This window comes from Pyxicephalus adspersus, chromosome 11 (assembly GCF_032062135.1).
Source record: "Pyxicephalus adspersus chromosome 11, UCB_Pads_2.0, whole genome shotgun sequence".
NCBI classification, from domain to species: Eukaryota; Metazoa; Chordata; class Amphibia; order Anura; family Pyxicephalidae; genus Pyxicephalus; species Pyxicephalus adspersus.
In genome coordinates this window covers 54,345,463-54,361,260 of record NC_092868.1, presented here as the reverse complement: position 1 = coordinate 54,361,260, position 15,798 = coordinate 54,345,463, and the positions used below count along the sequence as shown (strand labels likewise).

Below are 15,798 nucleotides of genomic sequence, written 5' to 3'. Positions count from 1 at the left end.
ACAATGTAAAATAAATTTCCATGCAAAAAAAAAAATGTACCGCTCTTTGCATGGAAATCTGGACGGAATATGAACGCTAGAGGGGTTAATAAATGTTTTTTTCATTTTTGTTTTTTTGTGATTCTGCATTGTTGTATACTTGTATATGTTAAAATCTTTAACAAAAATTTACATTAAAAAAATAAAATAAATTAGTGAAATGCCACAAGACCAAAGCTCTGATCCGAGTTCCTGACTCCTAATAAGCAGAGCTCTGAGTCACGTGACCCGGCTGATGCCAAGTGGCTGGATGACTCACATTATCAAAGGCTGCTCTCTTCTGCCACCTAGCGGTCAATGAGCTCATTTCTTCTTCGGAGAGCCATTTGTAGGAGCTGAATGCATCCATGCTGATTAGATTTGCACTGGGCACGGAAGGGGAGTAATGCATTCATGATTTTGTAGCTGGCGCCCGGATCTGATGAAGGAGAAGCATTGCTGACCTGCTAGATACAGAAGAGCTTCTGCATTGAGCTGTCTGTACAGCCTGCAGACAATCTAGCAAACAGCAGCAATCTTCAGATCTCTTCCAGCAAAATTCTGGCCCTCTCCAAGGTGCTGAAAGATCTCCTTGACCTCCTGTAGGGTCTCCACCTTGCTAACATGGCAGCCCTGGACATTTAGGCTGAGCCACCTTCCCATCCATCTGCTGTCCTTAGCACCTTGGTTATAGAGACTACCCCTGGAAAGCTTGCAAAGACCTGAATTCATCATGGCTACCTGGAAGGACACATCATACTGGAGTCTTCCCCTTCTACTTCTGTTTGGTATGTCATTTATTCCTGTGCCATTCTTACCATGGGATTCTAGAACAATAGATGGGAGGCAGGCAGAGCTTCATTAACAATGCACACAGCAATGCAACAGAACATCAGCTCCATGCAACTTTACAAGTGGTTCCAATTCTGCTCATCCAGCAATGGTCTGGTCTTTATAATTGGTACAATCTGTAAATATGTGCTGGGGGGGATTGTATTGAAGCAGTGGGGACAATCAGGGGTCCGATCCCTGCTCCTGGGCAGTTTACAATCTATAAATTAAACAAGTCAGGCAGACATACCAGCACAGCCTCCTTTGTTATGTCAGACAAGCCCCTGGATCCAGGGATATTGTGCTTTTACTTCCTTCACATGGACACATTTGTATTTATTTGTATCTGTGCATCTGAATTAAAAACAAGATAAAGCAACATTGTAACAAAGAGCAGAAGAGCCATAATTAGAGGGCCCAGGGGACCCCATGTGCAGCCTGCAGACTCTTTCAGGTCATGGCTCCCGGCTTGGCATCTGTGGGATGATGTCATTGTACATATTACACAGATTATTGCCCCTTGCTCACCAACATTCCTCAGGTGGGTGAAAGATGTTCTGGCACCTCTCTGTGAACCCAAACACATAAGATCGCTTTGCATTTTTGCAGGGGCCCAAAATGGCAATATGTCAACTATGGAATATGCCAGAAGCGATATCGAGAGACAGTGGCATGACTATGGATTTTGTAAAGTGCTGTGGTATATGTTGGCGCTATATAAATACAATAATACTGTAGCCACAAATGGGATGGTCTGTGCTTAGTTGTCCTAATTTATTAGATCAGTGATAGACTTCTGATCCTGTACCCACCATAGCAATGTATTGGATGGCTCACCAATGCCAAATCTTACATCAGTCTTACTCTAGTCATTGTCATATTCACTTACATATCATCTATTATAATCTACCAGAACACTGCACAGGAATTCATAAAGAATACAACCGCTATAGCAAACGACTCCAGGCCAAACGATAATCTGTGCGCAGTCTGCCACATGGGAACGCTTACAATCCCATGAAACATTTAGTATTACATTTTACTGGCTCAGAGAATTCTGCAGAGCAGCAGTTCCAGGATTCCTGACACCCTGACAGATTTAGTGTTTTGGTGCCAGGATTACACCAGGAAAAGTATAAACAAAGGAACGAAACAAAAGAAAGAGGTTTTTGGCTCAAGACTTTGAATGTCCATCCTAATTATGTATTCATTCATTCAATTTCATACATAATTATACAATATACATAGCATCCAATAAATATTCCTAGTCATGTTAATCGTCACAGGATTAGGGTTTTTGGTACTAAACATGAAAGTTCTAACCGTTACATCGAACTCACCCGACGCGTTTCGCCTGTTTAGGCTTCCTTAGGGGTTTGACTATACGATCTATTTAATACATACAAATATTACAAACAAAGTATAAGTGTGAAGTAACATTACAACAGGAATATAAAATGGGTTTTGTAAAATTTGGCTTCACCAGTTACACATGCCAACACCCAATAGAATGTAAGCTGTTGTAGTCGTGAAGAAGGGGAATTGTGCATTGCACTGAATATAAGAGGTGACGTCAAAAGGCATGTAATGCTGGAAAGATTTACAGATCGAAAAAGAGAACCAGGGATGTTGTATTTGAAAAACCTTTAAGAAGAAGCCAAGCAGATATATATTTACCTACATTTGTCCAGATTCCATAATCCTCTGGGTACTCAAATGTGGAGATGGGGTAGCATAGTTTAGTGAGAGGCACTTGTGCCTAAAGTGAACATGCTAACAGGAGAAGAGTTCAGCATGATAACCTTATCAGTGTGCTTCTCTCTCCTCCACTGTCCAATCAGCAGGCTGGAGGTGTGTCCTTGCTGTGCAATATTGTTTTACTGGAAGCTGAAGATCTGGCTTTGGTGTTTGGCAGCAGTACCTAATCACTAAGCTGTGCAGGTATAGCTTTTCTCACATCTGTAGCAATACTACAATAGGTGCTCATCTGTAACTTCCCCTTAATGTGCCTTCATTATTGATGGTAACTAAAGCCAACATTGTAGATACAAGTAGGGGAAAAAACACAAGCAGATGTGGACAGGGGGGGCTTAGTGCATAATACACGCAATTGTTTCACTAAATTAATTTCAGTGACAGATGTGCTGCTCTCTCCATAGCGTCAACATGTAACTTGAGACAGGTCAATGCAGCTTAGAAGCAGGTGAATGGAAAGTCAGCTGCAGGTCATATGCATCTGTCAGTGAACTGTGAATGAGTTCACTGAATCAAAATGCAAGCTGGATGCATGGGGTAAGGAGCTACATTTCCCCTTAAACACAGATCACTCATCTTTAAGATTTTCAGTGTCTAGTTTACAGTAACATAGGCCAGTTTCATGATGTTAAAAGACCCAGATAAGCATTCACTATCAGGCAGGCGCATTTTTTAGAGACGTACCCATATCATATGTCAGTTTGCCAGTTTACAATGTCCTTTTAGATATCTGAGATCTTACAGTTCACCAACATACCGAGTATTATAAAGGAGCATAATACATTTCTATAAAATCTGATACAATAAATTCATGGCAGAACATTCACTCATCTGCAGGCTGTTATCCTGGTTACCTTTATTAGCACTGGTTATGTAGATAGCAAATGCTCCGATTCTCCCATTGACTTGTATGAAGGTAAAATTCTGCTTTAAAATCTAGAAGTAAAAAAAGGTAAAAGGTAAACATTTTCACCTATTCATTAAGCAAAATTATTTCCTAACAAGGCGAAATGCAACTGTCCACAGACAACATATAATAGTATTTCCTGGTTCCTATGTATAGACACATCCATGAGTGCTCTCATAAAATTAAATTGTCAGTCCAGTAAAAATGTAAAGACTGTTCAGTATATTGGTAACTGTATGGACAGGAATGAGCTTTCACTGGTTGCCAAATATATATTGACAACAGATGCAGAAAGTACAAGTAACTGAAACCTGACCCTGTGATAATGCATTCTTAATGTACATTACAGACATTCTCTGTACAGACATTCAGCACCTGAATAGAGAAGCGATTGACATAGAGTGCCAGCAACTAATGCAAAGTAACAAACTGCTGACATACAATACAGCAGATCCATAAACAGACGAGTCTATGAAGCAATTTCCTCTGCAATAAAAAGGGGTGCAGAAGAGGTCAAATGGTTACAAATGCTAAGACCAGCCAACCATATTTTATCTTCATTTTTCAGGAAGGGAATAAAAGAAGAATCGTTCTTTCCTTATGCATTTATAATTGCCCCCCTCTTCTGTCATTTTAATTTATGAGACACAAGATGTATATAGATTGTAAGCTCTTCGGGGCAGGGGCCTCTCCTTCTGTATCACTGTCTGTAATAGTCTGTCATTTGCAACCCCTATTTAATGTACAGCGCTGCGTGCGTAATATGTTGGCGCTATATAAATCCTGTATAATAATAATAATAATATTTGTACAGTATATTTGCAACTGAACATCTCATGCCCACTCAGGGGTCCCTCTGTGGAAGCGACACCAAAATCTGCAAATATGCAGCACAACCTTCTGATGATATATGGTACTTGTAGCCCAACATGAAAATATAGTTATTGTCTAAGTGAACTGCTGCACTTTTCTGATCTGACTATGTTGTACCAAACACTTCAAACAAAAGCAAAATGCTGATCTGTGTATTGCAGGAGGCTATAAAGTGTCACAAATGGGCCAAAATCAAACATGAGAATTCCAGTACTTGTCATTCACAATACTTCTTCTCTATGACAAAAGAAAGGACTGGAAAATCAGCTTCTGTCCCTAATATATAACATATAAAAGGGAAAATTATTATTTTTATATACTTACAAGTAATGATGTGTATCCAATTTTTCTGGTCTAACCTATAGCCTGTTGTAATGAAAAAGTTTGTAAAGAGATATGCGTTACCCAGTGACTACGTCCTATAAAAAAGAAAAACATAAAGTAAAAATGATCTATTTTTCTATTATTTCAGACCCTTTGTTTAGCATGTGTGCCATGTCTGTATGTCAGACCTATAGTGGGGTTTTAGATTTTTGGATTTGACGATTGATTTTAGAATTCATATACTTAGCAGATGTTAGCATGGCGTGCATGTGTGTGCTAGTCCCCGGGTTACATACAAGATAGGGTCTGTAGGTTTGTTCTTAAGTTGAATTTGTATGTAAGTCAGAACAGCTACATCATTTTTATTGAGATGGCAGAACAGCAAGGCATGCGAACTGCCCCCCCCATCAAGCCTCCATCCTGCACACAAACGAGCAGGGAAGCCCTGTTCATATCTAGAAGTCGTCGGGACTACCTGTATATATGTCAGCGTTCTCCCCAGCCCCTTCTAGGAGGGCATACCATCCGGCACTTTGTACATACATACATGTATATACACACTTGAATAGTTATCTTCACTAGAAGCTAAATCGGCATTCCAGTTGGTATATTCATGGTGTTCATTGCAGATGTCACAGATAAAGAATACTGATACTTGGCTGAGAAAGTGTTGTGTATAACATACATTCAAAGACCAGCATATGGAAACATTAATTGTTGCTTTTTTATAATAAGTGCTTAACAGATAAGATCTGACCTAACATGTTTATTCCCTCTTCTTTCTCCCTTTTACTGTATCTTCGTTTGTTTTGTGGCCCTGTTACCAACCCCATTGCTATTCCTATACTTTTTTTCTCCCACTTGTGCTGTCCTATTCTTACACATTCTGTTGTTTTGTGACATGACCCTTTGTGTATTCTTTGGTGTTGTGTTTGTCTTTTCCTGATGTCCCTGGTGTTGTACACCCTGCTTACCTTCTCTGTCCTGCCCCTACCTTTTCCTATGCTGGCGACACTCTGCAGTTAGGTTCTGCTCACCTGTATGTGTTGAGGTTCCATCTGGGACAGAGGCCGTGCAAGGACAAAATATGACCCTGTTGTGCATCTCCTGCATGCAAAGAGAGGAGGTCTTCGCCATTACCAATGTCGAATGGTACTATGAACCCTCAGATGGAAACGGAAACAGATCACTTGTATGTAATTTGCATTCTATGTACATTGTTGTCAGTTTAACCAGTGTATTTGAGATCTATATAGTAATATCTCCTTGTTTCTTGGGTAAAAGGCTTTGTTGTATTGTATATGTGTTTATGAGGTGTAAGGCTAAACTGTATATAAACAATTTACATTGCTGCTGCTCTAATTATACAAGTCAATGGGAATGCAAAAACCAGCTTGAGCTAGGCTGATGCAGCTAAGAAAGAGGTCAAATGTAGGTGAGGAGGTTAACTACAGGTCACATTCACCTGTTACTGAATTAATCTTCTAAAACTGATTTCAGATGCAAGCAAAATGCACTTTAAAGCAAGCTGCATTTGCCCATCCACACAAATTTGAATGCAGAATAGAAACTAACATAGTTGGCTTGTTAGGGCAAAATACACTTTCTTCTCTTTATCTTTCCATATATAAACCTCCATGCAAATGTTTTATTTTATTTTTGTATACCAAACGTCATATTTTAGTTTAAAATTTGTATAGTAATATGTATAATAAATGATTTATAAAGTTGTGTGCCAGTTGTGTCATACAAATATATTCCCTCTAGTAATACTCAGCCTTGCCACTCTCCAGATCTATGAATACATTGATGGAAGACACAATAAACCCCAAAGCCAATTTACAGGCCGCCTCCAATGGATTGGAAGCAAGGATCTGCAGGACGTCTCCCTCATATTACAAAATGTTACAATTACCGATTCGGGGAGGTTTTTCTGCCAGGTTAACCGCACGCTGCATTTTGAGGCTCATCAGCACTCCACTCAAAGCAACTTAGAAATCACCCTCATTGTCTCCAAAGTAGGTAAGAGATGCATTATATCATTGCAACTTTTTATGTAGATGAGGAATGTATATAATATAGCAATATATTTATATAGGAAAAGCAAGGCTTGTTTTTTTGTTCTATTTATGTGCACACAAGAGGAAATATTAATAAGACCATAGGACTGAACTGCTTTACAATTTACACAAGGGGTGCCCAACTCTGGTCCTTGAGGGTTGAATATTATTACACAGTATTTATATAGCGCCAACATATTACACAGCGCTGTACAAAGTCCATAATCATGTCACTAGCTGTCCCTCGAAGGGGCTCACAATCTAATGTCCCTACCTCAGTCATATGTCGTTAACAGGTTCATTTTGGGGGAAAGCCAATTAACCTAACTGTATGTTGTTGGAATTTTATACAAGCCAGGATTTTCATAGAAATAATAAAGTTACACTATTTCCTCTGTAAATTATATCCCTTTTTAAAAGTGCTGCTGTCTGATTCATAAATCCTACAGATATGTGTGAATGCCAGCCCCCAAGGACTGGATGTGGACCCCCTGTTCGATGGTCCAATTCTAACATTCATGTGCCTATTTAAGGCCGTGTTAGTGGTCAGAATGGCCACGGTTTCTCCTAACATAGCTGCTGTTTGTTTGCACAACTTCCCCTTGTCTCCATATTGTTTTTTTAGCAGTTTGTACTCTAGCACATCTATTGTAGGCTCAGACCATGCAGGTTAGCCTTCCATGCCTCCGCCCATGCACATCAGTGAGCCATTGGTGCCCCTGACCTGGTCTCTGGTTTACTGGTTGTCCCTCATTAGGCTGCTTTTCATAGACCTAACACTACCTATCGTGAGCGCCCACAAATCTTGCCATTTAGGAGATGATTGAACCCTATTAATGTTGCCATCACAATTTGGTCCTTGTCAGAGTTGCTCAATTCTTTACCCAGCGTGCCAAGGGCACCACTCATTAATAGACGCATTCATAAAGTCTTTGCTGCCATCTGAACAAGCCTATGAAATTTATATACATTGGATAGGTGTCATTTGTGCTGGCTGGCATTTCTGTCCTCATTTGTAAAGATGGCAGCAGTCTTTTTAACACAATACTCTATTTCTGTCATAATGGTGGTTTCCTGCAGGCTAAGCCACTGTTGGCAGCAGCTGCGCGTCTGAATAGTCAGGTTTGTAGGAAGAGTAGGTGGCAGGGAATTCAATTATGACATTGCAGAAAGCTTATCTTCACTATTCTAACCATGGAAACAAAGTCATTCAGAAAAATATCACGCTGACAAGAGACCAACACAGAAACCAATTGTATTCGCCTTCTTGCACACAACATTTTAGAGTGCTTTATTATCTTCAAGAGTTAATTGGCAACTTGGAGTTTGGATAATTAAACTGGAGTACAAAGACTTCTAGAGCTTAAATTTGAAACAAGAATAGAAGGCATATAATGTATATATTAGCATACATGTAGATATAGGAAAGGTATCCCCTATTTCAGCCATTTCTAGTCTTAGTCAAAGGGCACACCATATCCTAACCAGCAAACCCATCCAGACTTCTAATCACTGGTGTAAAAACAGATCAGATGTTCTAAAGGGAAGAAGAATGAGCGGAGATGCTAAAAAGACATACACTTACTTAAGAAGGTAACTTGAGGGCAAATATCTTCACAGTGCTTGCAACTAAATAGGTAAGTAAATGTTTGTGTTAGTGGCCCATTAGGAATATGGAAATATATGGATTTCTATTACCTGGTAAGCAGTGAACATTTCACAGAGCACTTTATTTGTTTAACTTAAAATACGCTTTTATCACTAGTATTGTCAACACAAACAGAGATGATCACATTCCTAGGATAGATTTTTATTATAATATACAAATAATTTAGAAATCCAGGTACCAGAGATGACATCTCTGTTATTTACTTATAACATTTGTGGGGATAGGAGGTAAAGCTTAGTGACATTCTATTTTGTTCATTTAGAAAAAATAATCCCCAAATATTTTTTTATCTAAACAGATTTTATTTTCATTCTTACAGCCAGTGAAGATTTTACGTCTGTCCTCTCGGAGATCATGATGTATATTATTCTGGCCTTTCTCACATTGTGGCTTTTGATAGAAGTTGTGTACTGTTACAGAAAAATCTCCAAGGCTGAAGAAGTGACTCAGGAAAGTGTGTAAGTTTGATCTGTTTTCTGGGGTCAGGACCTTCAATAAAATAATGCTTGTTTTATATATGGCAATGGAGACAACCAAAAGTTGGTGCTTCATCATAGTCAGATCTATGTTGCCCAGAGTGTGACAAAGTACGTTGCTCCTACAACTTAACCATTCATTTCTGATTCCCGTAGCCTTGGACTTTTCCTAAGATAGCAACCACTGGGCACCAAACTGTTAAACTTATGGAAATGTCCTGATCTAGAATATTTATGGTTATATGAGAAAAAACATTAGATATACATACTCCGTGTTCATTTTTGTTAACCAGCAGATCACAGCTCAGTGATCTCCCCAGAATTTTTTTGCAAGCTGGGTGGGAAGAAGCCATAGTAGGGTGGTAGCCCTGTATTGGGACAGAGCTTTCCAATAGCTGGGTGGTTACTGAAAAATGCCGGGTGGTGCGCCCGGCTAAAAGGGGCTGGGGAGAACAGTGCAGCTGTCATTGTCCAAGAACTAGGCTTCGGACTTCTGTATGAGAGCCTAGGGACATTATGGTAATTGGTGGCTCTGGTAATCCGATATGGTATTTCTGAGTACTGGGCTTTTGGCATTGAAAGGTAGTTTATTGTGTGCAGCCCAATGACACTCAATAAAATAAGGCAATATCCTCATATCTAACACTAAATTTTGTAACTATCGCCTTACCTTTTAATCCCATCTTACAAAAATATATCACTTAAACCATTGCTGTACCCTCACAACAGGTAGCTATTTCCAAAGCTCAGATTTCCCCCCCAAAACACTTGAGACCAAAACCATTACTCAAAGACATTGGCAGAACCGAAACCCTATAGTGCTGTGCTGAAACAAAATTAGTTGTACAGGGAACAAAAGGAACAAGGAAATGTCAAAATAAGGCTGGAGCTACATGCACATTCCTAATATATTTCTGCTGAGATATTTAACCACTTGTTAGGAGTCACCTCACCTACAGTACACAGAGAATATTATTCTGCTAATAAGATTATTGACAATTGGTTAAATCTTTCAGCAGCAAGAGAAATAAATTGTCCTAGTCCAATATTTTCACACTTGCCTGAATATTCGTTACATGTCAAACTGGAAAAGTTATTAATATTCTTTGCTATATGATAGTTTGATTTACATTTCCAATGACATATGGTATGAAATGTTTCATTTGCATTACTTACTTTTGATATACTTCTATCGCTACACAGTATTCTGTGACTATTCCCCCCAAAAAGGACATATCTCAGTCACACCCCAGAGAACATATAAATGTTCTATAGATAAAGGGCTCAGTGATATGTTAGATGTCAATGCTGGGAGGTGAGTTGTAATTTATTATACCTCCCTGTGCCTTTTTTTTCTTACTAAGGACTTCAGGCAAGTAGGTATGACGGAGACCGAGCATATATACATACCTTACATTAGACAAGTATTTATTTCTTGCACTGCAAATGAGAAAGCAAGACATTCCATGTATATTTCAGCCTACTGTTTTTTTTTCAGTCCAGAGTTCCTCTATGTTAATAAAAGTATACTATGCTCATTACAGAAATGAATGCAAGCTGTCATGTATCTACTACTACACATGAATGTGAGAGGGATAGCTTGCACCTCCCTGATGTCCCAAGCTACATAGCTTAATGAGGTCTAAATATGAACACACTTGTTTTTACCTCTCCATCTGCCATGGTATAGGATATCTAGGAGCTGTCTCTTACTAGACACCCAGTACCAGGAGCATTGCAAAAATAATACCCCCATCTCACTTACCTTCATATCCACATTGTCCTGAAGATTTGTGTTTGAAAATTAATCTAAAAGGCAGATATTAGGGTTAGTTTACCAAGTTATACCAAATCTTATTAGTCATAAAAACATTTAATTTTCAGCCATAGTCTTTAATATTGCAGTTATTGTATACGGGTAAAAACCTGAACAGTGATGCAATAGTGTAATTGTTATTGTGGGGAATTATACAAATCTATATTTGTACAGGACTTTATATATAGACGTACAGAGCACAGTTTAGAGATCTGTTCACTTTTTTCCACTTATTAGAAAAGAAAACATGAACAAACTGTAGTATTGTAAAGGGTACATTTTATTTTTCAGATTAGCAATGGCTGAAGTAGGGATTTTCTTGAGTCTTTATTTAAGTCAGAGTTAGAGAATGCATTGCTAAAAGCATAAGTTATGCTGCAACTGAATGAGCAGACAAGAGGGTAATAATAGAATGTAGGGGTTGATAGAATTACAGGTGTTGCAGATCCTAACTTTTTCTGTTTACCTCATTTACAGCACTGATTATCTAGCTATACCTTCTGAAAACAAGGAGAACTGTTCTGTTCCAGTGGAGGAATAACGAGGCCAAGAAATATATCAAAGCACATAGAGGTAAGATTGATTGAGGGCAGCTGATGGTGATCTGACTTCCTGAACAATCTAAGACAGCGGTCGCCAACCTTTCAGACCACTAAATTCATAATTTTAAATCCGGCAGACCATTAATATGATTTTTTTTAAAAAGATAAACACATTTGTAAAATAATGATCCTCCTAATGCTGCCTGACGAGGACTGTAGCGGTTCTGATTCATTGATCAGCTTACAGTGAAGTATTACTATTGTTACTATTATCATTAGTTGTATTATCTTCGGTATTACTAAAGAAATGCAAAATATTTGTTTGCGTTTTCTCTCTCTCATTATGGGTTTATTTCATTCTAATCTAAAACAAAATAAGAAATGATAATTATCAAAGTCAAACTTTTTGATGCCATTAAATATAACAGGTAAAGAAAATACACAGTTAAGGTCATACTTACCTAAAAGTAAGCATCTGAGAAATAAACAAATAAAATAAAACAATCAGATGAGAATTGGTATTGGGGGAGCGGGGTGACTGTTGTATTGGTGGAAACAATATTGAAGTGTACGGCTCGGCAATGGTTACCTCATACAACTTAATACTACACTGACGTCACACAGCGCCTCCCTTGTTTTTCTATGTCTAGTACAGTTTGTGAATTTAGTGCAATATAAAGTTGAAAATAGTTATACAGTATTTAAGAATTTATTAGAATATTATTTTTGTTTTAGTATTATTAAAACAGAAAAATTGCAAAAAATGTCCAAATTTTTCTTAGGACCACCAAACTTCTCTCGTGGACCACTGGTTAGCGATCACTGATCTAAGAGGTGAACTGCACAAAATACTTTGAGCCTTCTTTTCATAATTGGTTGATGCTTTCATATTAATATGACTTCTTAAGATTCAAGTTTATAACATGTGGGAGATTATGGAAGATTTAATGGCTGAAATTCTTCCAAAGAGTACTAATTTCCTAGATGTAGCTGATCTTTTGCTTCCAGTAGTGAAGGTAACCACAATAAGCTGAACACCCGAGCTGAATAATTAATATAGGTCATTGATTCAGAAGGTGTTAAAGGCCAAGGATCAGAACGTAGGGAAGAAGTTATGAATACAGACGTCTCTCTTGTAGTGACACTGGTTGGTTTCCCACACCCTAACTCACATGGAAGGGAGTGAGTTGTAATGTAAGGAGCGAAAAAAAAGGAGAAGTGATTTGGTGTTTGATGTTGACAGTAAGTTACTTGTATTGGTATTTAAAATTTACAATTACCAATATACATCAAGGCTTAATAAGCATCATAAAGGTATTAGGTCAGAACCTGTTCGAGTTATCAGGGGTACTTTTGACCATTGTCTATACACTGATACTCTACCTAAACAAACAACATTCATACACAACACTGCTAAATGCCTCTGAGCCCAATGCGTTTTGCCTATTGGCTTCTTCAGGACTATTGTTGAGGACGTTTAGGTTTGTTAGAATGTTGTTTGAAGCTTATTGAGGTTATTGACCAGAAGGAAGATTTTGATGGATATTACTTTTTTGCAGTAATGGTAATGTATACCAATTTCCCAATCAAGAGAGAGAATCTGAGTGATAGATGTCTGGAAGGGTACCTGTGAAAGGAATCCTCAGGAATTGGAATGACAAGCCAGGGTTGTTTTCCCCAGTACCCATCCCGACATCTATCTCTCAGATTCTCTTTCTTGATTGAGAACATGGTATATATCATCATTACTGCAGAAAAATACTATCCATATCGGTAATTGTAAATTTAAAATACCAATAGAAGTAACTTACTGCCAATCTCAAACACCCAATCTCTTCTCCTTCTGTTCACTTCTTACAAGGATCAAAATGCCCATCAGGCAAACAGTATTTGTTAGAACCATGCCAACAACTTCAGTTTTTTATATTCTCCAAGTATAGGTAAATTTTTCCAGCAGAGACTCAACACACAGGTTTTAAGTGATGGGCAAAGGATAAGATCTTACATTGTTATAATTGATGCTGGTTCATGCCTTTTACTTCTTATCTCAGCTTGCTTCATCACCAAATTCAAATTTCCAACACAGATCAGAATCTGATTGATGTCTACTATAAAGGTAATGTTTGGACATTGATAATAACCTTGTATATGGGAGTCAGAAAAAAAAACTACAATGCTTCTGGAACACATCTCCTGCTTTACAAAAAAAAATGTGGCTGAAAATGTGGGAAAAGATAGGACAGGTAGGAGGATAGCCTGGTGACAAACAAAGCCCTGAACAGATAGTCTGTGCTCTCTGTATACATCTTAAGGTTCAGATATGGCAATGCAAGAGGTTTATTTGGTAGCAAGAAATGTAACAAGTCTTTATGTCCACTTGTGGCTCACCTAAATGTGCAAATGTTAACCATATACAAGATCAATGCTTCATCCTGGTAATTAATGATATGCATTGGATTTTTAAATTTCATTGAGACCTAACTCCTCTACTACAATATACTAGTACCCAAAATTACTGTTCTTACAAAGCCAAACAATGTATTCCCCATAATACAATGTAAAATGAGGAATGTAGGTTTACATTGTAGGAGAGGTAGAAGTTTATACTATTAGAAAACCAAACACCTCTGTCCTCGTCAGAGTGTACAGCTAAAACACTTTAACTAGTGACAATCACAGATGTAAAGATTTGACTATTTTTCTTTCATATGATTTGTCTCACCTCTGTTCTCAGCTTAGTATTTTCCTGGTTTTTGTATGGTTCATGCCATTATATTGATCCATATGCGGTCTTCTCTTCTTTTTCTAGGAGACCTACAAAGCTAAGAGGACACAGATCAACCTATGACCAGAGGAACTGGAGTTAGCCATGCAGATCCCTGTCTTTAGTATTGAAAAAACTATACAGCTCCTTTCTATAATGCCTTACTTGCTTTGTTAAACACTGCCACATATATATCTTATGATGTATCGCTTCCTAAGGAACTAACTAGGGTTAGTGTAACCAGACCGGAGAAACTGGACTCTGTCCCTCTCACAGCCAAGGTGCCAAAAGGCTCATCAGAAAGTGACTTGTTATCAGTGGCCCTGAAAATCCTCCCTATTAAAGATATAATAATGCATTTATTATGCCAGGCAGCCAAGGCCTTGTGTAATGAACAGATATCACCTGATACTATTATCCTGATTCACTGAGTTGTGAAATCGGTTCTGTAAAGATGTTCTTATTGTCAGTATGATGGGCATTCTGTACCCAGCACTTTTGTGATATTTACACAAATATAAAGCGTTTGATTTCATCTCATTATCTAATTGGTGATGTGGAGTGTTATTTTACAATCGCAGATAGGAAGCCTGCCATCATAGAGGATTTTGGATTCCTGCACTCTTCGTAATAACCTTCAGCCACCCGTGTGTTCACAATCGTTTTGTCTCTTTTTGTGCTACAATAACTATTGCACTGTTTGCACTTGCGTTTTCACAGTGAGAGTAACCAGTATGGGCTGACATGACTGTTATATAGGCAGGAAGACAATCAAAGGATTTGGTGGTGATGTCTTCCTGGCACAATATTTAATCAGCGGTCATCTGACTGAGCCAAACCCTTTCCTAGGACAATAAAAATTGTGTCCTTGGTTATAAAATAATAAAGTTGTGTGTACACATGAAAATATTTACACAGTGTGTATGTGAGTAAAGAACATATGCTGGAGAGTGACTCTTGTATTCTTACCTGCATGATCTATCCTGCCCCTGTACAAAGCATTGCTCAGACCATATCTGGAATATGCAGTCCAGTTTTGGGTTCACAAAAAAGACATTGTGAAATAAAAGGAATGGAGGAGCTCAGCTATGAGGAGAGATTAGCTGAACTGAATCTATTCTCCCTTGAGAAGAGACGTATAAGGGGAGATATGATCACCCTGTATAAATATATAACCGGTCCATATAGCGAACTCTCTTCCCAATTATTCACTTTGAGATCATTACAAAGCACAAGGGGGCTCTCTTTGTGTCTGGAGGAAAAGAAGTTTAAACTCCGGATAAGGAAGGGGTTCTTCACTTCAAGGTCTGAAAATGTGGAATCAGCTTCCTCAGGAAGAAGTTTCAGCAACTACTATAGATTGCATTAAGAAAAAGCTTGATGCTTTTTTAGCAGCACTGAACATAACCAGGGATTAAGGCTTTAAAGTAAAGATAATAGAGACTGCTGATCTAGGGAACATCCGATTGCCTTGTGGAATCAGGAAGGAATTTTTTCCTGTTAAAGCAAATTGTACCAGGGTTTTTTTTTTGCCTTCCTCTGGACCAACTATGTCTATATGGTTGTATATCTGGGATATGTTTATTTTTCTAGTGGTTGAACTTGATGGACATTTTCCAACCTGACCTGCTAGGTAGTTATGTATGCAATGGTTAATGCATTCACAAAAAAGTGGGTTTTATATTAACACACAGATTCTGAAAACAGAGAAAATAAAGGAAATCGTATACAGAAAAAAAGAGAACATAAAAGTCATTGCTGTG

At 38.2% G+C, this 15,798-nt stretch overlaps 1 protein-coding gene across 1 annotated transcript; it reads left to right on the top strand.

Annotated features, from left to right (window-relative positions):
* Positions 1-347: 347 nt before the first annotated feature.
* SCN3B (sodium voltage-gated channel beta subunit 3) lies at positions 348-14,578 on the top strand. The gene is made up of 6 exons (XM_072426169.1): positions 348-806; positions 5,731-5,900; positions 6,502-6,730; positions 8,757-8,895; positions 11,207-11,302; positions 14,081-14,578. The coding sequence occupies exons 1-5, from the start codon at positions 752-754 to the stop codon at positions 11,268-11,270; spliced, it is 657 nt and encodes a 218-aa protein (XP_072282270.1). The 5' UTR covers positions 348-751; the 3' UTR covers positions 11,271-11,302; positions 14,081-14,578.
* Positions 14,579-15,798: the final 1,220 nt, after the last annotated feature.